General features: G+C 45.8%; 3 protein-coding genes across 9 annotated transcripts in view; 2 read left to right on the top strand and 1 right to left on the bottom strand.

Moving 5' to 3' along the window:
- The window catches only part of INAVA (innate immunity activator), a 49518-nt gene extending 31518 nt beyond the window's left edge, over window positions 1-18000 (top strand). For 3 of the 4 annotated variants that reach the window (XM_077334251.1, XM_077334250.1, XM_077334248.1), the window contains 8 exons: window positions 1358-1482; window positions 2862-2984; window positions 6315-6543; window positions 8002-8055; window positions 9086-9320; window positions 10378-10548; window positions 10959-11691; window positions 15071-18000. In XM_077334251.1, the coding sequence (XP_077190366.1) occupies window positions 1358-1482; window positions 2862-2984; window positions 6315-6543; window positions 8002-8055; window positions 9086-9320; window positions 10378-10548; window positions 10959-11691; window positions 15071-15163 (1763 nt within the window). In that variant the 3' untranslated portion in view covers window positions 15164-18000. The remainder of the gene's footprint in view (window positions 1-1357; window positions 1483-2861; window positions 2985-6314; window positions 6544-8001; window positions 8056-9085; window positions 9321-10377; window positions 10549-10958; window positions 11692-15070) is intronic. The other variant, XM_077334249.1, reaches the window with a different exon arrangement.
- Window positions 1-23509, top strand: part of RPL10A (ribosomal protein L10a) — a 486091-nt gene that overhangs the window by 267610 nt on the left and 194972 nt on the right. The gene's annotated exons all lie outside the window — the stretch shown is intronic.
- Window positions 19167-23509, bottom strand: part of KIF21B (kinesin family member 21B) — a 91945-nt gene continuing 87602 nt past the window's right edge. For 2 of the 4 annotated variants that reach the window (XR_013230369.1, XR_013230368.1), the window contains 2 exons: window positions 22937-23157; window positions 19167-22436 (listed from right to left, as the gene is read on the bottom strand). Coding sequence is in view for 2 of the 4 variants with exons in the window: in XM_077334254.1 (XP_077190369.1) it covers window positions 22382-22436 (55 nt within the window). In the remaining 2 variants the exon portion in view is untranslated. The remainder of the gene's footprint in view (window positions 22437-22936; window positions 23158-23509) is intronic. The other 2 variants (XM_077334254.1, XM_077334253.1) reach the window with 1 other exon arrangement.

The raw sequence follows: 23509 nt of genomic DNA on the forward strand, positions 1-23509 counted from the left end.
ACAGTCTTTGGGAAATTCTGGGGGCCTTTCCGCACAAGGACTAATGTTGCCAATTGGTTCCACAAAGCGGAAACGCTATTTTAAATAGTGGAATCTCGGCATTCCGCATACCTGCATTTTTAGTGGAATCCAGTAGCGTTTCATTCATTCCCCACAGGTTTCCAGTCCCGCAGGAATAGCTAGAAAAGAAGCAATTTTTTCTGTGCTTGTTCCCAGCACTGGCCGTCAATCAAACGAACAGCCAATGGGCGGTTGTTATCATGCTCCCGAAAAGCCCCTTTCCCTTTAAGCACAGGTTTAAAAACACACACACACACACACACACACACACACGTTGCAATGAATATGTGTTGATTCGTTGCAATGGAGAGACCCATCTAGCTGGTGTGTGAGTTGGCAATTCATCGTTACCATGCTCCCCCGAGTGAAAAAAAAATCCCCCCCCCCGCACGGGTGCGATTTTCGGCAGAAAATAAAAGGAACTTGCAAACAGGGGGCTGTGTTGTGCTTGGGGACTTTAAAGTACTTCTGTGGAGGGACTGTAGCCGGAAAAGCCTCGCTGGGTGAATGAAGCCTCGCTGGTTCGCTGCTTTCCCTGCTCGCTCCGAGGGGGAAAAAAATGGCGATCGCTTCGCCGGAAGTTCGGAGGAGAGAGCCAGGGGGAGGGACTTTGTTGCAGCCGCTACATTGAGAACACACAGGCCTTTTCGCTAGTGTTGCAGGTTGCTGGCAGGGGTGTAGCGATTTTCTGAGGGTGAATCCGCTTTTCTGGATTCACCCAAAATCGCTACAACGAAGCGATTTTAGTGCTAGTGTAGCAGGACTGTTGCAGATTGTGTGCGACGTCATGCAGAACAGCAAATAGTAGCGTTTACCATTTGCAAGCCTTCTGCTACTTTGAACTTGTGCGAAATGGCCCTGGCTTATACCTAATGAAGATCAAAGCCATCTCTCCTTTTGTCCTGCCCAGCCCGTGGAAAGAAGAGCAGAGCAAACAGAAGAACTGTTTGCTTTAGTTCTCTAATAAACCTAACAACTAGGAATATTACAATGAAGTCTCCACTTTATCTGATCTATGGTGACCTTTAGCTGCTTGCAGGCTACGAAATGGGAGCTTAAAAAGTCCCCTGGTGCTGTGTGCATTCCACAGTGCACCTCATGAACTGTCAGGTCAGCCTCTCCTTTGAAGTTCCACGTCATTTTCCCTGCCAATAACTGTTAATGACATTGGTCTTTAAGATACACGTTTGCAGCACCTGCAGCTGGCTCCAGCCCTGTCTGACTCCCCATGCATTGTTACTTCCTGTCCAAAGCAACTGACTGACAAGTCATTTGCTGCCTCTCTTGCCTCCTACAGGACCGGACAGCCCCGTGTCTCCAATGAAGGACCTGACCCAAGCTATGAGGAAGCAGCAGAGAATGCTGGAGGAGCGGCTGGAAGCTTGTGTACAGGAACTGAAAAGGCTGTGTTTGCGTGAGGCGGTAAGGCCTAAGAACGTCACAGAGCTCATATGCCTGCTGGATAGAGGGGAGAGAGAAAGACTCTTCAAGAAAAGAAATGAAGCTTTGAGGGCTGGAGTGAGGAAAGTCCAGAAGGGGGCCATGTTAGCTGAAGGAAATGGGAGGGACTTCCCATAAAATTCAAGATGGTTCCTAGGCTTGGAATCAGTATAACAGAGTGGTGGACATAGTGAAAAATAATTGGGGGCAAAGTCATTTTTGGGGAGGTGGTATCTGCAATATTTGATTTGTGTCTGGCTGTGCTGGCATCTTTCAACAAAAATAGTTCAGTAAAACAATCCAGGCAGCTCAGTTGAATCCTCCTGACACCATGCTACAAAGACTCCTTCCCCCTAAGATCCCTTGTGAATCAGAGGGGGGGGGGGGCGGACTTTTACCTTACCTGAAACATGGCAGTGTTAGATCTGAATGTGGAAACTCTTTCAATTACCTTCTTATCTCAAAGAAAAAGTTCTAGCCCCTCTGGCCCAAATCTCCTTCATCAAACCTGCCACTATTAGTTTTGAGAGAATGAAGAATAACTTAATTGGACGGACCAGATTAAAATAACTATCCAACACAACTGCCCTGCCTCAGCCTCTGGGACATTGTGGAATATATGCCCAAATAAGCATGTTGCTTATCCAACCCTGAATATCAGAGCTATAATTGTTTTCATAGCTATTGTAGAGAGGCTGTTCCACTCAGTAAAATAGTACGACAGAATTCCTCCTCTGGGCCAGTCGGAGCCCCCCTCTTCACTTGTCTGGTCACCACTTTGCAAGAGGCAATGGACATAAGGCTGGAGGGACCGTGGCCCTTGGCATTTTGTGTTTCATGTAGCACAATGTCATAACATTGACAGGATATCTCAGGCCATTCAGTACCAGTCTCATCACTGGAGAAGTTTTACTGATGGGTATCCTCTTGAAGGCTTATTTTGGAGCAATATGGAAAACTGTATATAAAGGTAAGGTAAAGGTATCCCCTGTGCAAGCACCGAGTCATGTCTGACCCTTGGGGTGACACCCTCTAGCGTTTTCATGGCAGACTCCATACGGGGTGGTTTGCCAGTGCCTTCCCCAGTCATTACCGTTTACCCCCCAGCAAGCTGGGTACTCATTTTACCGACCTCGGAAGGATGGAAGGCTGAGTCAACCTTGAGCCGGCTGCTGGGATTGAACTCCCAGCCTCATGGGCAAAGCTTTCAGACAGCTGCCTTACCACTCTGCGCCACAAGAGGCTCTTGTGTATATACATACAAATAAAAAATAGTCTGAGAAACCCTGCTGAATAAAAGAGTTTGCTCACAGATCCATGTTACCATTGGAAATGGAATCCTGCTTTTCCTTTTTCCTTAGGAGCTGACAGGAATGCTTCCCTCAGAGTATCCTCTGAAAGCAGGAGAAAAGCCCCCGAAGGTCCGTCGTCGAATTGGGGCTGCTTTCAAACTGGACGAGAAGGCTATCCTCTCAAGAGGAGTGGTAAGGAATCTTCCTGTGAGTCAGAAGTGCCCCTTGGGTTTAAAGCAGGAGTCCCCAGCCTTCTGGAGCCTGTGGGCACCTTTGGAATTCTGCCACAGGGTGGTGGGCACGCGCAACCACAAATTGTCTGTCATAGCAGACAACTACAAAACGTCAGGGAATGAGGGTATGCATAACTCTAACAGTAACATGTCAGACAGATGCTCTGCTTAACAGGATGCCTTTTAATCTGTAAAGCAAGTCAGATATCAAGTGACCATTCAGAAGCCCTGCTATGAAAAAGCCTCATCTGGCTCCTCCTACTTTCTGCAAACACTGGACAGGCACAAGGAATCAGCCGCCATGTAACATATTACAGCTCAGGAAGCAGTTCTGACCAATGGCGTGAAGATCCATTGTTGATGAATGTATTTTTTCCTGGGGTTTCTCAGTTCAGTTCTGCCTCTTTTCCCACCATGCCAATTTTGCGGCAACAGTGGCGGCGCCCCCCTCCCCAGCCAAGCTGCTCTCCCTGCTGCGACCCCTGTGAGAAGGTTGTTCGACCCCCAGGTTGAGAACCACTGGCATAGACGTTCCATCCAGAGCCATGCTGCATCATTACTGTTGTAGTCTGCAGTAATCAAGGCATAGTGAGGCTGAGCATGATGAGTGTATGCAGCTGAATTTGGGGGTCTGTATAATATTAGCGATGAATGCTGTGGATAAGGCTGCACACTGGCACTCCCTAAGAGTTTGGCTGTAACTCCTTGCCTGCTGTGAAAACCCATTTTGCACCTTGCAGTTGGTAGCCTGCACAAAGACCTTGAGGCACTGATGTGGGCTGGCAATGTCATTGTCTTCCCCCCACCCATTTTAACTTGGATGCCAATATGGTATCACAGCTACATCTTGGAGTCCAACTGGGGTCTACTGGGAGGGGAATTCTGCAGGGCCCATTTGATGTCTTGCTCTACACAGCTGCTTGAGTAGGTTCTGCTTGGGGTGGTAGTTAGCAGATGTAAAGGCAACTTTTGCTGCAGAAACAAATGGGAGGGAGCGGTCTTGTTCTTCATGCTGGACCAGTGCTATGTTGGAAATCAAGGTTGGCACTATAAGGGCAAAATCACACTGCCACACAAGTAAAAACACTTGCCTTCTGGCTCTTTCAATTCCTAAATCAAATTAATACTCATGAGGATGTCATAACAGGAAACAGGTTGGTGTCTTCTGAAACTAAAAGCAAGAGTCTTTCTAGCTGGATCCATAAAGGCATGGGACGTAATGAGTTATGCTGTAAAAGATCTCTGCATGCCAAGTAGTGTGGGTGGGGATGCATCATGCTCCCTAGTTGGGGAGTCTATACACCTTTGTAATTTTCCACTGGTAGGTTTCAAAGTTAGTCGAAGGATCTGTAGCTTTTTAAAGCAGGCAGTCCATCTTTCTAAAGCAGGGGTAGCCAAACTACGGCCCTCCAGATTTTCATGGACTACAATTCCCATGAGCCCCTGGCAGTGTTTGCTGGCAGGGGCTCATAGGACTTGTAGTCCATGGACATCTGGAGGGCCGCAGTTTGACTACCCCTGTTCTAGAGGATTTTAAAACATTTAGCCCAGCCCCTTTTTATAACCAGTTTTAACTAATCCAAATAGAAACAAACAAATAGAAAAGACAGATCCTGAAGGTGAGTAAACTGTATTCCCATGGAAGATCAGCAGTTGTCAGCACCCAGAAGGCTTGGGGGAGTTGATGGAGATGGCTCAGGTTTTAAGCTCTGTGGAAAATGCCTGTTGATGCTTCAGGCCCTGAGCAAGCAATGATGGAAAGACTTCAGTTCCCTCACAGGTGTGGTCTTCATTGCCTCTTGGATTGTGCAAGTTCTCTGTCTCTGTCTGTCTGTCTGTCTCTCTCTCTCTCTCTCTCTTGCAGTGCTGTGATGTGTTTGAATAATTATCCTAGTGGGAGGTGGCCTAGGTGTGGTGCAGGGCGGCTTATTCTTTCTGTCTGTGCCCATGGTGGGTGGTACAGGGCGCGGGTGCTGAGCGGAACTGTTCTTTTGCTGACCACGGCTTCTCTCTCTTTCACACGATTCTAATCTTGGAAAGCTGTTTCCGTAGCCCTTTGAGAGAGAGAGAGAGAGAGAGAGGCCCTTCGCCGTTCCCAGCCACTAGGAAGCCATTGTATGGGGAAGCAGAGGACACTTTCACTTCATCTCTGGATAGCCTCTCCCTGGACTTTGCATATAGCTGGGAAGTGAGCCCAGGTCACCAGCATCTTCTGGCACATCAGAAAAAGTAAACAGCCTTTTAACAGAGGTCTAGTTAAATATGGAATCATTGCCATCTTTGTCTCAGGACTAAGAAATGACTGACTGGATTAAAATTCCCATTATCAATATGCTTTGAAAGAGTGGAGAACCCATAGATAGTTCTTCAGTCGTGACCATGAACAGAGATGGAAGACTACATTTGTCAAGGAAGGGGATCTAATCTGTGTTGGAGTGTGTATTTTTAGGCACAAGGGGGGGGGGTTCATGCTTTTCGTGCAGGTCTAAAAAGCTGTAGGTACTGGACATGATGATGATTAGATTTCTAAAGCACCTCTCTCCCACAGGGCTCAAGGCAGTTTACATCATATTAAAAATGCATAAATATATATTTTATTAATAACATTTACATTCTAAAAACCAATCACTAAAAACCTTGTGATATCACTGGTGAGGAGCAAAACAAACTTCCCTCCTCCTGTGCCAGCACTATTTTATTTTTCTATTTGTACTTAACGTCTGGAGGCTGACACCGTTCTCCGCTGCAACAGCAAACAATGGGAAAAGCACATATGTGCTCTCTCCCCAGTTTTTAGCAACAGGGTAGACTTCATTTTTATTGTTCCCCAATTATGGGATCCTCTTTGTTCTTTCTTCTGTTGCCTGTTTCAGCACTAAAGCATCTAGCCTGCATGCAAACACAGCAACAACCATGGCAAATCTTTTCCTCACCCAACCATCACAATAAGGCTGTTGTACATGATTCAGAAAAGCTGCCTCACCCGACATTCCATTAAACTTGCAGTGCAGTTGCGACGTGGCTCCCTGCGAGCCCTCAGTTGAACTCACGAGTGTACATACTGTGATAATAATAACCACTTACAATCTAATTTGGCCTGCCAAGAGAACTGTGAAAGAGATCTCTGATTTAATGGGATAGTGTTGAGGGTAAGAAGAAGCGCGGTTGGCCTTGGATTCTGTCTCTTTGAATCGCCAAATGATCTCTTAAGATGCTGAGTCACACTGGTCTCATTGCGGGCTCATTCTAAAACTGCCTGATTGGGAACCAATATTTGACTTTCCCCCAGGATCCAGTGAGTACACTGGAAAGAGATCTGGCTCTGCAGCTGCAGATTGCTGAGGCTGCACGATGTCTCTCCCGGGAAGAGAATCTCACCAAGCAAGTCCGGAAGCGCCGAAAAAGTGCAGTGTTGAAAGAAGAAAAAAAGCTGAAGGACTTGGAGCAAGCCCTCAATGAATACCGCCTGGCAGCCCGGCATTTGACAGCGCTAAGGGCCAGTGCTCCAGTCTTAGAAGGTGAGCTGGGTCCACTCAGGGATCTGGTCCTGTTGGGTCAGATCCCTAACCTGAAGGACACTGAAATACCTCAGAGGAGGTTCAGAATGCATGACCCTAAGAAGCAGGTTGGGCAGCTGGGTTCGTTTTGCATTGGAGGCAGATGTCCTAATGACAATGTATACAGGGGAGGATGGTGAGCTTGTTCTCTATGGGTATGAGTTGGCAAAAAAAAAAAAAAGGCCTTAAACTGAATGAGTATTTATAAGGAAGAGGATTTTAAAACTATTAATAATTGTCAGAAAATGGGGCAGAGGTTGGCTAATCTCTTGAAGTCATAAGCAGGTCAGATGAACTTCTGACAGGCTTAGTTTATTTGGCGATCATCCCAATTCAAGGCAGGAAGTTGACCATGTACAGCTTTCTCGTGTCCTCATAATCTACAAACTGCAATTTTCTGTAAGCAGTTGCCAAAGAGAGCTTAAGAAGGAACAGGGAGAGCCGACTGGAGGATGACGCATGTGGAGACCTGCACTGGATGACGCAAAACCCTGTAGCGTAACATTAACCCTTAGGAAGCAGGCAACTTCGGATCTTTTTTCCAGCTGAAATTGTTTCCTTGTTATCAGCTTCTCCCCTTTACTCCGAGAATAGTGGCATGCATCTCGATCAGGTCTATTCCATTTAGAAAGTGCCAGTGTTAAGAACTCAGCTCCCTGAGTTAATGAGTAGCTCTCTGTATTCGTTGGAGGTGCACCCTTAGTGTGCAGCCTAACCTTTTCCACCTTTACCTTAATAATGAACAGATCTGTGTAAGTTGTTCAAGAGGTCTGCTGAATGGGCTCATCAGGGAATCCCTGCCCCTAAACCTCCACAAGCATGCCTATTGCCCTGGGTGGGCAGTAAAATCAACTCAGCGACCAGCAGCTGCAACCCAGCACAGAATTAAGCACATTTAAGCTAAAATGAATTTGGTTAAGTTGTTGCTTAACTTTGTAGTGAATTATGGCCAGTTTATTTTATTTGTGTTACACAGGAAGAGTAATTTTAAAAACATTTTAAGTACTATTTCAGTATTTTGGTGTGGGAAGAAGCTGCCCTAAATGTATTTAGTCAGATTATTATTCATTAGTTGCCTCTGGAATCAGATCTTTAAGTTAAATCCTTGGACAATATTGTCAGAGTCTCTTGGAACTATCAAGCCGGAAAATCATCTTTTCTTGGATGATACACTTAGATTTATGAATGTCTAACCCTATATCATACCACTCATCCATCTTGTTCAGCCTTATATGCAGCTCTTATATTTTACCAAAATACCAAAGTTTCCCTAGCATTTACTACATGAAATTCTTTGAGAGGCCAGGTATGGAATTAGGGATGTATAGAGAGCTATAGCTCTCCTGCAGACAGTGCATCTCAGGGTTCTAATTATGGCTTGACTATCTGGATGCTAAGTGAAGGTGTTGTCTTCCCCAGGGTTTAGTGCCTCCGATGAGAGTTCCCTGTCAGATGTCGTCCTAGCAGAAGAAGGTAAACTAGTTAACTAGGCTTTCAATTGTTTTTACCTTATTGCTATGCCTTCCCACAGATTTGGAGATAACCTTTGGGCAGTGGACTTCAGCTTTTCCTACTGGGGGGTTTTCTTAGTCATGCTGGAGATCCTCCTGAGACTTTAGCCTTCTTCATGACACATTTGCATTTTAATAAAATGCTATGGAAGACTCTCCTTCCCCTGCAGGCCAACAGCACTTCTGAGAACAGCCTTTGTAACCTTATGGAACAAGGGAAGATTCCCTGGCTATAAAATCCCGAGCTTAGTTTCATAGTTCCAAATGAGGGCAGTTTAGCTTGCCTACCCTGTAGAGCAGCTCAGTGTGTCTGATTAAGCTGGAAGCATATTCTCATGGTGCTGTGAGAAAAAGACTTGCTTGTTTTAGATAGGAAACAGCAAGCCAAAGGTGGAATGGCCTTGCCAAAATCTACTTGCAGTCTTACAAGGGCTGAGATCCACTGTGAGCCTTCCTATTTCAAGGTTTTTTAGAAGGAACAATGGCTGGTACATCGACTGGTAGTATCTTGTAGGCAGTCTATAAATCCACCTAAATAATACTGCATGGATACATATGTGCTTTTTCTCACACAGGCATATGGAATTTTTAAAAGTTTGTGTTTAGGTCAGTTCCTGTACATAACCAAGTTTGGGGGCAGGATTAGTGGATTTCTTTGCATTACCAAAAGACCCATGAAGAAGGTTTGAATGTAAGACTGAGAGTGGCTGACATATCTGCCTGTCTTTCCTTTACCCATGAAAACCTGCTGCAGTTCAGCATCCTAAGGAGCCTTTTCCCACCGTGTGCTCGTTCTTTCTTCCATGGAAGAGAAAAACCACTTTGGCTGGAGGAAGGCTCCTTAGACTAGAGGAACTCACCTATTGAGATGTTTTAGAGAGCTCAGGTATGGCAAGTGAATAGCAAAGGGAACCCTCAGGTTAAAACAGTTGTAATAGGCAGTACCTTCCCAGTGCCAGTGTTTTCAGCTTGTAATGGTTTCTTTTGTTAAGGCCCTCAGGAGCTGAACTCTCATCCTCCATCCAAGCTTACCTCCTCAGCTCATCTTCAGCCTTTTCATGGTTCTTCAGCTCAGCCTTCTCCTGCTAGCTTGCCAGAAGGACAAATCCACTACCAGCCTACAGAACTGGAATGTGCACCCATCCAGAACAGCCCCTGGAAAGAGACCAGTCTGGACAAACCTTACGAGAAGACCAAGAAACCTTCTGAGCCTAGCAACATACCAAGGTCAAACCAGTTTGCTACTTTAGCTCCCTCTTTTTGTCCAGCTCCTCTTCTTAAAATATGTCTGTCTGAGGCTGGAAGGAAGGATCACATAACCTGTGTGCCAGCAGTATCAAGGCTAGTGTAGTGTGCCAGTTGTCTTCAAACTGTTTGCTGGCTGAAAGTCATTGGCACAAACGTCATCTCAAGAATGAGGTTTTGTCTCCCCTAGGTCTGTAATAAGAGGATAACAATATCAGTCTTCTTTACAAGGATTTTGTAAAAATTGAGGTAAAGTGTATGCTGGGTTTCAGTATTTAACCAAAGAATTTATTGTTGCTGAGCTAAAGAAATGAAAACTTGCTTTGTGGGTTCCTGTTCTTGGCAGCACTCTTGTTCCTGAAGTCTTGTCTCGGTGCCCTGTTTTGGTCTTTCCTTGTAAAGGGTTGGCCACTGTGCGAGAAAGGAAGCTGGACTAGGTTGGCTACTGGTCTGATTCAGCAGGGCTTGTGTTGTGTCTGTAGGGGGAATTAATTTGATTTAATGAGCAAATGAAGTTATTAAGCAGTTAAATGAACCTAGATTAATTAATATGGAATAATGCAGTTGTAAAGGAAAATAAAGGAGCTAGAGATCAAACTAGATGACTGTTTGGTTCCTTTGAACTCAGTGATTCTTTGAGAGGCTTTTTCACTAAGTTGGAGTACATCAATGGAAGATCCAAAAAGGGACTTCCATCTCTCTGGGACTTATGGCCGTGGTTTGGAAGTCTTTTCAAACTGCATGTACATCCCACCAATACAGGCTGCACAGCTACATTAGAAAAGGCATAAATGGAGAAACAACTTCAGCATCATGTGTGAAAAATGCCTTTTCACTGGTGGTCCAGTTAACTGAATGACAGTGGCTGTCTTTGTGGGCACACCTGAGTCTAGCATTCTTTCCCTGTACTCTTTTTGCCTTTTGTGGCTGATAGGAAGGTAATTCAGCACCTTCTAACCAAGGCCCCCTCTTATTTGGTTTCTAGCATTATTTGGTTTTGGTATCTTCTCACTTGTTGCTGCCTTGTATTTCCTAACAGCCCAGGCCTAATGCCCCAGCCAGCACCCAGCTCCACGGCTCAGAGGATAGTTGAGCCACCTTTGTCCCACTTTGTTTCTGCGAGGAAGATAGAAGTCAGGAGACAGGCTGGTTCTAGTGCCCCACCTACACCAGAGTTCCTAGGAAGGAGAGGGCAATCCCAGGCCATAAGGTACAGTACAGCCATGAAGTAAATGGGGGTATTCATCACTCAATTACTATTGCAACTGTGATAATCTGCGCAATGTACACAGATTCAAGACCCATGACATGTTTTCAGAAGGAAAAGTTTTAATTAAAAACAAAAAAGGAAAGTTCCTCCCCCCTCCCCCCCCCCCGCTTCATTTAATTGCTTCTCTTTTGATTTGGGTGTCAAACTGGATAGGAAGTTACTGGTTTTACTGGAGAAGTTATTGTTAGTTCAGAGAGAAATTGATTTGGAAACTCTGAAAATCATGCATGGTATTCCAGCTTGGCTCAGTTTACCTTACCGGGTTTTTTTAACAGTGCCTTAATTCTGTTCTGTGAGAGAACCAGGCTCTCTTGGCATGCGGAGTTTAACTTGATCCCTCTGGCCCGCAGGATATGTTCGTCCCGGGAAGGTTTGGAATCCCGTGGAAGAAGCGCACTGCCAAGGCGGCGTCCGACCTACTACACCGTCACCGTTCCCGATTACTGTTTCTCAGCGCCCAAACCCAACCCAGCCATCAAGCCCCCCTATCACTGCACTTCAGAAGACAGCAATTCAGACGTTTCCAGCATCTCCTATACAACGTCAGCTGGCAGCAGCAGCCCTGACATCTCTTTCCTGAAGCCTCTACCCCCACCCCCCGCAGAGGAGCCTTTGCAGCGATTCCAGAGCCAGGTCTGCAAGGGACACGAAGCAGAATACCACTCTCAGTGCCCACAGAAGCTGCTGTCACCACCAGGCTACTTCCCTGCCATGGAGTATGCATCTGAGTGTCTCCTGCCTGCTGGGAGGGAGCCCTGCTATGGCCGGCCGGCCTTTCTCTCTGCCAGCTCTGCCCACTTTGCCTACAAGGACGAAGCGGTGCCGTTGAGATTCCATAGGCCAATAGTTTCCCAAAGCAGGGTGGTGCGTACCCCTTCCCTGAAGGACAGCCTCCCTTGCTCTTCCACAGGCGCTCGGGTATTGTCCAAGTCAGCGGTGACAGAAGAACTAAAATCATGGCATGAACGGACTCGCCTGCGCAATGCGCGGCCACATTCGCTGGACCGGCAAGGTGCTTTCCGCATGCGCAGTGGGCCAGGTAGAGAGTTGCTCACTGCATGTTCCATGGGACAGCAAGCACAGGTAAGGACTTACTTGAGGCTGCCAAACTGCACTGGGAGAGGGGAGCTAGTTTGTTCATTTCTGTCTTTGCCCTGCCCTGTAGTTCTAGCTCCTTGTAATTTAGTACTGGTTGGATAAGAAGCTAATGTGCCAGTCATATCAGCCTATATCTGTAGAATCACTTTTGCCATAAGCAGTTTACAAGCGCAGCCATCTAACTGCAAGATACCCTGAGGAGATGGTTTATCTGGGCTCAGAAGAAACAGAAACTGAGCTCTGAGACTTTGCCTGTACATCGAGAAATGGAAGAGGGAGGCTTTGAACTGAATTTCATTAGTAAGCCACTCCATCATCTGCCCGTAGTTCATGAGTCTCTAAGTGGGATTCCTGTCATTGATGAGCTGGAGGCTCTTCTTTTGATTTTTTTAGCCCATCATGGTTTGTTCCTCTTGGCATTATGGTCGTCTTCCCTGTTCTGCTTTCCTTGCAGAACCCTACTGAGGCTCCACCCCAGTTTGAGTGGGTGGAGATAGAGCTGACCTCTGCTTTTGGTCTCAGACACCCATAGAATCATAGAGTTGGAAGAGGCCATCCAGGCCACCTAGTCCAACCCCCTGCTCAATGAACCATTCTGCTACAAACAAAGCTCACACCACACGCTCAAGAAGTTGCTATTGTAGGCTGATGTTTTTTTCTCACAGAAATACGCATCCTTGGATGCCCCTGGGAGTAGCGGAGAAAAGATTATTGGGCCTCTTTGTTTTCCAGTATTCATTTGGTCATTGACTAAACTGGACAGCAAACTCTGTTCTCCAGATATGAAACCATGGTGTCTTTTCCTGACTTGGACTTTTCCTGCATTTTTTTTTAAAGTACAAGTAAGGGATCCAAAAAGAGCCTCTTGTGGCGCAGAGTGGTAAGGCAGCAGACATGCTGTCTGAAACTCTGCCCATGAGGCTGGGAGTTCAATCCCAGCAGCTGGCTCAAGGTTGACTCAGCCTTCCATCCTTCCGAGGTCGGTAAAATGAGTACCCAGCTTGCTGGGGGGTAAACGGTAATGACTTGGGAAGGCACTGGCAAACCACCCCGTATTGAGTCTGCCATGAAAACGCTGGAGGGCGTCACCCCAAGGGTCAGACATGACCCGGTGCTTGCACAGGGGATACCTTTACCTTTAAGGGATCCAACCTCTAAGCAGGCCTACTCAGAAGTACTTACCATTTTGTTCAGTGATCTTTGGGTTGCAGTGGAAAGTGTTTTCCACATGAGAACAGGCATGTGTGGATTCCTCTGTTGCTGCAGCAACTGCTGATACAGCCTAGTGACAACACAGCTTCCACATGGCAAGTTTCCCTGTGTTTTCCTTGCCCCAGTTCCTCAGCTGCCGCAGCAGCCATTCCCCCCAGCACAAGCGGAGGCCTTTTCATTTTTTAAAAATCCATAATAAATGTATCATCATTGCATTATAGTCAGTCTGTTTGACAGGTTCTCTGAATTTCCCTGGTTAAGTTAAACAAAAGTCTTTAGCTTTTTCTGCTGCAAAGCTATAACGAGAAAAAACATATATTTGCTCAGAAAGGAATAGAAAACCTGCTTTTTGAAAAGAAAAGTGGGATATGCAGATTAGCACATTATAAGAATACTTAGCCGGTTGGAGGTAAATGGCAGATGAAAGGGCAGTGGTGGAGCAGGATTGGGAAGACCCGCCTGTCCCCTTGGATGCCATCCAGGCTTTGCTGTGATCTTTCCAAAACATCGCTACATAGCACGCTTAGGACGGAGGAGGGGCATATCACAGTGATGTGGAAAAGTGGGGTGGGGGGCAGGCTTCTCCAGCCAGACATAAGATCTCAACCCACATATCCCAGAGGAAGGGGCTACTCTTTCTGTCCTCAGGCACATGCCTGACTGGAAATGGAAGACCATTCAAGGACTTCCCTCCTTGCTGTGTCATTCTTCCAAATTGGCCGCCGCCATCACACTCCGCTCCTTGATCCCGGCCCAGCCGCCAGCTCCTCCAGCAGTGCAAACCTTCACTCCCTTCCTCCTCCCAGAGCCCAGTTGCGCTCTGCCACTGTGCGAGCCAGGAATCAGGGGCTAGATGGACTGTGCTCTTCTTACCACCCAGGCTCTTTTGGAACCGGTAGGCAATCGATGTATTCCTCCTTCTCTAACCCGATTTCTTGGGAGGGGGGATGTCTTGAGGATCCTTCCACAGTGAGTAGAGGCAAAGGCGTGGAGGGGAGGGGAGGAGGGGGGGCGTGAAAAGTTTCCTGTCCGCCACGCCAAGTTTATTCATGAGGTTGACCCCCACTGCGGGCCCGGCCTTGGTCAGCTCATTGTTCCTGGTGAGGCCATTAAGGCCCTCCCCCGGCTCAGTTAAGACTTGCCGGGGGACTTCCAGTATGCAAGGTCAAGGCTGAAGATACCACAGCAGGGCGCTCCCTCTGTCCCACTCCAACTTCCCTTCTTGTCTCCCAAGCTGACTCCAATCGACCCAGTCTTCCTCCAAAGGGGAAAAAAGATCCCTAGGGCTGCAACCCTCTGTGGCAAATGGGTGGCACATAATAGGTGTGCCACAGTTCAGAGAAACCTAGGGTGGCGGAGCCCCCATGCTCAGACACTCACCCTAGCCGCCATCTTGTTGCCATTTATGCTGCTTTCTGCTCCTTTATCCTGCAGGTTGATAGGAGGACACTGCATTCTGGGAAATCTGTGTACTGTCTAACCTAACTTGGGAAATATTCTCAGCAAAAGCGATGCCTGTCATGTAGAACACTGTTCTTGGCCTTGAAAATTAGGTCCTCTGTCGTGCATGCAAGAGTTGCAGAACACAGACAATTCTCTTCTCCTTGGGCAGCTCCCTTGCCTGCAGTGCAGGACAGAGCCACACCAAGCCCTTTGATTCCTGACAATACCTGCTTCCCTTCGTTGGGAAACAAAGCAGTGAAGTGCTGAATTAGGAAGTAGCCACAGGAGCAAAAGAGATTTCCCCCTATACTGCACATGGAACACATGTGTTTACTTAACCCATCTTCTTATAAACCATCACACCATCCAACTAGATGAATTCCTGGCAGTACTTTTTTGGGGAATGTGGTGGATTTTTCCCCTTATCGTTATCCTGTTTGTCATATACTGTTAAACCTATTAGTTTCTTTATTAAGCCTGCTGTTTCTTTAACTAGGTTCTCCTAACACAATCAATGTAATCAATTCTGCCACTAAACACATGACTTGTCACATTTTCCTACCACAAAAGGGCAGATAGTACTCTAAGAAGTACTTTTTATCCTTTCTTAATGTGAGAAAATTTCTAATGGTAGCAGAGTCACTACTATGGAGCTGAGCTTCAATCTATTGAAGCAGATTTACTAAAGGCTGTCTCTTAAACCCTGCAGGTTCCTCGTGTGCATATTCTGAAACGCTCTCCCGAGGGAGCCCCTGTGCAGGTCTACGTGCCGGAGAATGGGGAAATCATTACTCAGGTCTAGAAAGCTATTTACTCCATCCACCTCGAAGAATCGGGCATTGTCAGCAGGCTGACTGTCTACTTGAAGGTGAGGAGGCCGTCCCAAGCCAAATCTTGGCATGTTCTTGGACCCGTCGCTCCTTCCTGCTACTTGAATAGAAGATTTCCGATCTATGCTGGAAGCCACAGGAGAGGACTACTCAGCCTTTTCTTTTTGTTCATGTGCTGAACTCGCACAGTAGACTTGTTTGTCTTGGACAGTTGTGCTTCTTTTGCTGTGGACTAGGTGGAATTCACAAACCAGCAAGAACAATGCTAATTTGTCTGCCTATTTATTCATCTGTTTGCTACAGTGGAGACATCTTGGGATGCTTGCAATTTAGGAGTGCAGCATCAGCTCCAAGGATTTCAGACGGCTGCTAGGAAAGGAGTCAAGCCTGGCAACATGGCTTGACTCTCCTCTGTGGGAGTGGGATGTATGTGCTTTCCCAAATGTTCAGTTGTGGTTTTGTCCTCTATTCTTACATCAGGCTGTGTGTTCGCTGCCAGCAGATCAGGCCAGACCAAAGAAACTGGCAAGTCTTCTTGAGTGTAAGCTACACTTTTACCAGCATGCCATGTGATAAGGTACTTTCATTCACAACTCCTCTTTGGTTCTAAATCTCAATCGCAGATGCCTTATTTTCAGTTTTATTGGAAATTTCTACTAAAAAATGGCCCCATTTCATGGATGAAGTCTTGTTCTTTTTGTTTTTATCTAATCCTATCCCTCATTACTTCATGGGAGAGACTTTCTCCATATACAAAGTCATTGCATTTTGTAATCTCTTGTTTACCAGACAACTTGTTATCTTACAACTGACAAAATGTCCATTGTTTAATTGAGTTGTAATGAGACAACAGCTTTGGATGCCAGGATGGGTATGCTGCTCCCACAGGAAAGTTCCAAGATCCATTAACACTATAGGGAAGGGATTCATTCTATCCAGGTTTTCAGGTGTCTAACTTAATGGTTAATTCAGTCACAGTCTGGCCTAGCTTGCACAGGAATCCGGGTTGTTCATTTTTATGACAGAGATTTGAAATTTCTTGCAAAAACCTTCCTTGAGCCAAGCAATTAAAATCACACCCTTGCTGCAAATTTTTGGGGAGGGCATTTTCTGTATTCTCATAGTATTTCTGAGTTTAGATAGTGGGTTAGGGTTACAAACTGTTTTGTAACAGGTCTCCCATTCGACAGCTGCATGACCAATAGAAACTATGTTATGCAACTTCTGTTACACCTGCATTGTGCTAAATGAGAGCCAGCGTGGCATAGTGGTTAAGAGCGGCAGACTCTAATCTGGAGAATTGGGTTTGATTCCCCACTCCTCCACATGCAGCCAGATGGGCGACCTTGGGTAGTCACAATTCTCTTAAGGATGTTCTCAGAGCAGTTCTGTCAGAGCTCTCTCAGCCCCATCTACCTTTCAGAGTGCCTGTTATGGTGAGAGGGTTTGTAAGCTGCTTTGGAACTCCTTTAGGGTATAAAACTCCTCGTCTCTCTCTCTCTCAGTTTTAGCAGGAGCCTAGCTGTTTGATTGGATGAATCCAGTCTAAGGAACCTCCCCTTCATATCTGTTGAAGAAAGAGCCACATATATCAGAGAAGTTTCCTTAGGTGGCAGAAAGGTGTCACAATTTGCTTATGGAGTGGTGGGATATAAAGGTAAAGGTATCCCCTGTGCAAGCACGGGTTCATGTCTGACCCTTGGGGTGACGCCCTCCAGCGTTTTCATGGCAGACTCAATACGGGGTGGTTTGCCAGTGCCTTCCCCAGTCATTACCGTTTACCCCCCAGCAAGCTGGGTACTCATTTTACTGACCTCGGAAGGATGGAAGGCTGAGTCAACCTTGAGCCAGCTGCCGGGATTGAACTCCCACCCTCATGGACAGACAGCTTCAGACAGCATTTCTGCTGCCTTACCACCCTGCGCCACAAGAGGCTTTGTGGTGGGATATACTCACTGCAATTTAGCAGCTAAGAGACCAAAGTACTCATGTCTGATGACTGAATTGAGGTTATTCAAAGTTAACCTTTTAGATACTTTTCAGCTCAGTGAGAATACTACAGTGTGTCTAGATTTTTATCTACCCCATCCTATCTCAACCCACTTTTTCTAGTCTTTTGTTCTGGTAATCTTATCATTTGAGCAACTTAAACTCTGTGCTTTAGTCCCAGCCCAGCACCTCTCCCACTGACTCACACACCGTCATTCAGGGCTGTGCATAAGCTCTGCTTTAGGATCAAAATTCCATTTGACAATAGTCCTAATTCTCTACCCAGGAAGCTGAAGTTTACAGCCTGTGCACATTAGTTCTGCAACCTAAACAAATTTGTATCATTCCTATTTCAGTTATTATGTTAAAGAACAAGAGTACTATGGAAGGCACTGACAAACTGTTCTGTCTTTCCTTTCACTGCTCTATTTACAACAGATATTACCCACACACAAATAGTTTGCCTTCATATCCTTAGGAACTTGGCTGCCCCAACAAGAAAAAGTGATTCTCAGGATACTGCAGTGTTTGTGGAATGTAATCATGGGATGGGCCTGGCCCTTCCCTTTTGTGCTGCAATGCTATTCTAGGCAGCTTGGTGTCTTTAACCTTTGTTCCTGTTTGCTTGATAGACTAGGGATGCTAAATCATTAATTATGGTACCATAATGATGGAGTATGTGCAGTATCTGCAGAACACACAATGTTCTTGAGATTAACTTATTTGTTTAAAGTTTTGCCACTGGCGATCCTGTGTCCCTGTTTGTAACAGTTGGTCTGGACTTACCTCTAAACAGCATTAAATGTATTTTAACATTTTATCTTGGAGTGAATTATCTGAGTTCTTGCAATCTGTTCCTTCATAGCTCTGCTATATAGTAAATCGTCACTCTCAATTTTATGTCCCCAAGCGCTCAAGTTCAAGGATGGATTTAGAACTGCTGTTTTATGAAGCCCTCCAGGCATTCTACCAGCCATCCTGAAACAGCTGAGCATTCACAAAAGCAGAGCAAGGAGAGATTGGGCAAAATTAGCTGATGAAGAACTGTCTTCTCTAAGGGAAAAGCTTAGAATCATGCATTCTAAGTCCCACAAGGCTGAACTTGGCAGCCACTACATGATATCTTCCAAACCATCCAATACCACATTAAAAAGCTCAGTCATTAGAAAACACCAAAAACCATCAGATCATTCCAAGGTAGGAACTTGAATGATCAAGGGAGACCAGTTAAAGGTCACTCTGTTGCCCAAAAGAAATCTGACAACAGGTTTATCAGAATTGCAATTTACAAACTTAAAGCACAATATACCTGGCTTAAGGGCCTTCATACAATAGCAGGAAAATATGAGGCTCCAAATAATGAGTCACATTGTATCCTCCCCCTTCCTCCAAGGTGGTGAATATGGTTCCCCCCCCCCATCTTTATTTTATCCTCACACAGCCCAGTGAGATTGAGAGTCTGACTAGATTGAGTCTCTAGTGAGTTTCACGGCTGAGAAGATCTGAACTCCGGCCTCTGCTAACTACTATACCACACTGGCTGTCTTCCTTTTCAAGGTGCACAAAACCAGGTAACACATAAATTAACTGTGTGTAGAAGGATGAGGGGTGCACAGTGAAACAGGATTCTCTTATGTACCACACTCACAGCCCACTGAAGACAATCATCGGCTTATTGGGGATTCAACAAAAAAACACATCAGACTAATCTGCTGCACTTTAGGTACTGAAATGGGGCAGAGTTTGGAGTAATAAGGAAGTGGAGACAAAATTCAATCATGTAACCTGCAGAAACCATTCTTTTCTAGCAAAAGTTACTCCTATCTACCTTTCTTGTACCAGCAGTTTTCCTGTCATCATTCTGTTCCTTTAAACCCTCTAAATCAAATTTCCCCATCTTTCTCTTCATCTACTGAAAGAGTCTCCAATTCTAGTCTATTGATCAAAACGGGGGGGGGGGGGGGGAGTAAAAAACCTATGCACAGATTTCATTTTAACAAGCTTATTTATTAAGAAGAGGAACAAACACACACAATGGAAAACCATTTACATCAGGAACCATAAATAACTTACACTATTTACACAGAGGTATAAAATTTTACACGCCTTATCCTCTCTCTCTCTCACATGCACACACGCGCACACACAAACCATTTTGCCTGATGACATAGCCCCCATTAGAAGCCCCAAACAAGCACCAGCCTTTTGTAAAAGATATTTCAGAGCAAGAAAAGGCACCTGTTATTTGAAATGGTGTGCTGTACATACAAACTGGTTGGTGGTGCCTATAACTAAGTCCTATGGCATTTATGTGCATTAGATCAGAGGGTCATTCCAGGTTTATTTTTCTTTCTTGAAAGGGAGGGTAAGTGTTATGATATGTTGTCGCCAGAAGGCATAACAGCAGGGCTGTAGCATCTCTGTGTGCCAAATCATGAGCATCAGGAATACCATGCTAACATAGCCGGAATTTCCTTGTGCTGCTGGCTGAAGCTAGAGTAGATTATGGAGACCCTTTCATGTACATGTATATTCAAGGTCCACTAAAACCAGAACTTTCTGCATTGTCATTTTGACCCTTTACACCATGTGCTTGAAGATGGTGATCAACTGTAACAACAACAACAAAATTGAGACAGCACCTAACTGCAGCTCTAGAGAAGTACATTTCCCTCGCTTCCAGAGGTGGGAAATTGCATACTTCAAAGCAAAGTAGAAGAGTGGGGCACATGGGGCTGTATGGCAACGTGGCCAGGAGAGGCGTCCCCTCCATGCCAGTATATCAAGTATTATTTCATAGGATATTTCATAGTCTTTGTTCTATGCAACTTCCTACAGGAAGGAATGTAGGTGAACTGTGTGCAGCTAGTTCAAAATCTGATCCTACATTTTTACAAGTAATAACATAAAACAAAATTCACAGGTGACTACGTATCCCTAAATACCAGACAAGATAGCTTGGGTGGTAACACAAAGGGTTTGGGATTGTCAGGGGAGAGGGGTTTGTGCTGATTTCATTACCAATGAGATGGTCCCAAGACTTGATTCACCCAACCTTCTCCCCACTATACTAAGTCAAGAGAAGACTGCCAGGCATACAGTGATTCAACAAGTGTCAGCATTTAGTGAAATGGTGCAGCTGGTTGAAAACAAACAAGTCTTGGACTTCAACATAATAACCAGTGAAGGCAACGCACAGAGTCCCAACAACTCTCATTCTGGCTACAGCTGGCTGTCAGAACTGCAAGATCAAAAATCAGGGCCAGTGTGAGAATGCCTGTTCCCCAGACTAATTCAAGTTTTATTAACATAAAAAGACCCTGGGCCATGAGGTAGGTTAACGCAAAACAAACTTTTACCCTCTTCAAAGCTCTCTCTCTCACACACATGGACACACATGCACTCCTTCCTCCCCCACCCCAAATAATACTCAAGATAAGACACAAAAGCTTTAAAACACCCATACAGAATTACAGTACTTCCTACTCCGATGCAAGAATCGGCAGCTTCAATGCGCTAGGCCATGGTTTTCACAAAGCGCCTGAGTAGACACTACTTATACCGAATGCAATCCCAGTTGACTAGAGCTGAGGACTCCTCCAAGCTGGGGCAGAGCTGTGAAAAAATATCTGAAACAGGCAGGAAGCAGGTTCATGCAGCCTGCATGTCTGCACTGGCTCACTGGTGAGTTGCTTTCCTCAAGCCTGCCTGCTGGAGACAAGCACACACACAGAAGTCAGTCCCCAACCTTTGGTGGAAAAGCACAATGCATATTAAGAGTTCATGTGCACAGCATATTAATGTATGAGAGAGGAAGAAGATACTGAAGGGTGTGTGGCACCTCTCCAGTGAGGCATGGACTGGTGTGTTTTGATGCATACAGATGAAAGCTGCTTCAGTCACACAGTGACAGGGCTTAAATTAGTGTCCATGAGTAAACTGAGTGGGTCAAAAGATCCAGTGAAAGTTCCAAGCGCAGAAAGTCAATTCCTTCTTGCCTCTTCCTGGCAAAACTGATGATAATGACATCACATGTGTGAAACAGCCAGAGTGACTGCATTTCAAAGCCGGGGAATGGGGAGAAATCCCACACTTTTCTGCTTCCACACAAATGGGTCCTCCCCATTTAAGGGAACATGTTGTTTCCTGTGACCACAGCCAGCTTGTGATTGGAACAGGACAAAGTAAACAGACCCACATGCCAGTCTCATTTGAGTATGGACCACTGTCTGAAGGGCCTAGTTTCCTGGTTTAAGCTGGAATATAGAAAGAATGCATTCTTGCAAACTCATAACCTTGTTGACGCTGCAGGGCAAAGAAGACTGTAATAAATCTTATTGTATCTGTCACCACTTAGTACATTCGTTTGTATGTTGTGTCAAAAGCATTGGTGATCTTCAGGGTGGCAAAAACCAATGTCATGGCAACTGAAAATGAAAACCTTTGGTGATTCCACCTCTGGAGCGAAAGCTGAGAAATGCCATAGGTGCTCAATCACTAGGTGGATCCTTGTGCCACCTCCCAAACCCACCTTTCCCTCTTTAAGGAAAAAAAAAGCTCTCTGTCCATCACTGATGGAAATAAGAAAAAGAAAACTAGTACTTCATTAACACTCACAGCAACAAATATCCTCTAAAATCCTGACAACCAGCCATGCAGGAAATACACCCAGGAAGCTGCTGGCACGTTCCAGTTTCCTCTTGCAGATGTCGCCATTGAGACTTGAACTACGAGCTGTACATAGAAAGCTATGGAAGAAATGGGTGTGGCTTCCTCAGTTGATGGAATAAGAGATTTTGCACAACTTCTCCCACTGCCTCACATCTCCTGGAAGAGGTTGAGAAAGTCCTGCTTTGGTCCCAAATGGAGTCTGGCTGGAGAAATGCTCTCAGACCTTCATCTTAGCAACACCTCATCAAGCTTCACTTTGTCACTCAGTGACACTGCAGACTCCTATCAAGCAAGTATATAGGATAGGAAATGGGAGGGAAAAGAGATTCTGCAGTACCATCCTACAGCCACCCATTTGCTGGTGCAGAATGCCAAAACACCAGGGTTGCCTTTTGTTCTTGTGCCCTTGAGAGTGCAAGATTCGAGTGGGGAAATGATCCCTGTTTCCTAGCCTTTGTAAGCCAGGCTCAACAAGGACGCCACTGCTGGTCACCCCTGCTGTGTCCGCCATGCCTAGTCTTCTCCCTGTCCTAGATTGTGCTGTTCAGTAGCTTCCTCGCACTCCAGAGCTTCACAGTCCAGTCACTGGGGAATAAAGACAGGAGGGTGAGAATGTGAAGTGTGCCAAGTGGGGAGCAAAACACTGTACAGGCTGGGGGGAAAGAGCAACGGAGTTAACCTGTCCACATGGCTACTGTCCTGCAATGCCCAACAGCATCATGAAGGTATTGGTGCTCCCCTCAAACCAGCCCCCTTAAGGAACATGATGCAGAAATAATTCCACATGCTGTTAAATGGGATACTTGTGGGTCTGTCTCATGGAGCCTGCACTGTTCACTGGATCCCCACCAACCCTTACATCCCAATTCTAAAGAGATCTCTTCTTCTTGAAGCATGGTCCTCTGATTTCAAGGGACACAGATTCCAAGCTAAGCTGTCAGCCTTACTAATTACACCAAACTGGCAAGTCAGGAAGATAAAGGAGCTGGACTTTCAACAGCCACTTTAGCAGTGGGCTGGGGAGTGAGGTCTCCCTTGGAATTGGGCACCCTGAAGGGAAAGAAAAGCAAGTAAGCATTGCATACCGTTAAGAAGCAGCTGAGATCAGCTTGTAGAGGGGAGGAGAGGTAGGGAAGAGAAAAAGAAGGGGGAGGGAGAACATAGCAAGAAAGAGTGAGCAGGAGAGCAGAGAGGACAGGAGGGGGATCAAGGCAGACTGGTGGCACGGCCCTTGATGGCAAGGACGCGTCGTGGAAGGCAGGGGGTGAGCCCAGGCACGTAATTCCATAACTTTACCCGGCAGTCACTGCGGCACATAGAAACAGAGAAAGAGAAAGAGAGGAAGACAGAAAAGGAAAAAAGAAACACAGTCGGAAAAGAGGAGCTAAGAGACTCCATGAGAGAGGGAAAGTGCGTGATGTGGTCTAAGCTGCCCTGCCAGGGGTGGTCTCCTTTGTCAACCTGTCCTGCTTGTGAGCTTCCCATTCCTAGCTCTGCCAGAACCTCCAAGTGACCGTGGCAGATACATGGCCATATCCCCACTCTCAATTCATGATTATTAGAATAAGCCACTTTACCTCACAAGGGAGGCATCCTCAGGTACTCCCCACTCAGTCATACATGATGATTTGTTATAGAAAAGAACCTTTTGTAGGGGT

Source organism: Paroedura picta, chromosome 4, assembly GCF_049243985.1.
Source record: "Paroedura picta isolate Pp20150507F chromosome 4, Ppicta_v3.0, whole genome shotgun sequence".
Classification (NCBI taxonomy): domain Eukaryota; kingdom Metazoa; phylum Chordata; class Lepidosauria; order Squamata; family Gekkonidae; genus Paroedura; species Paroedura picta.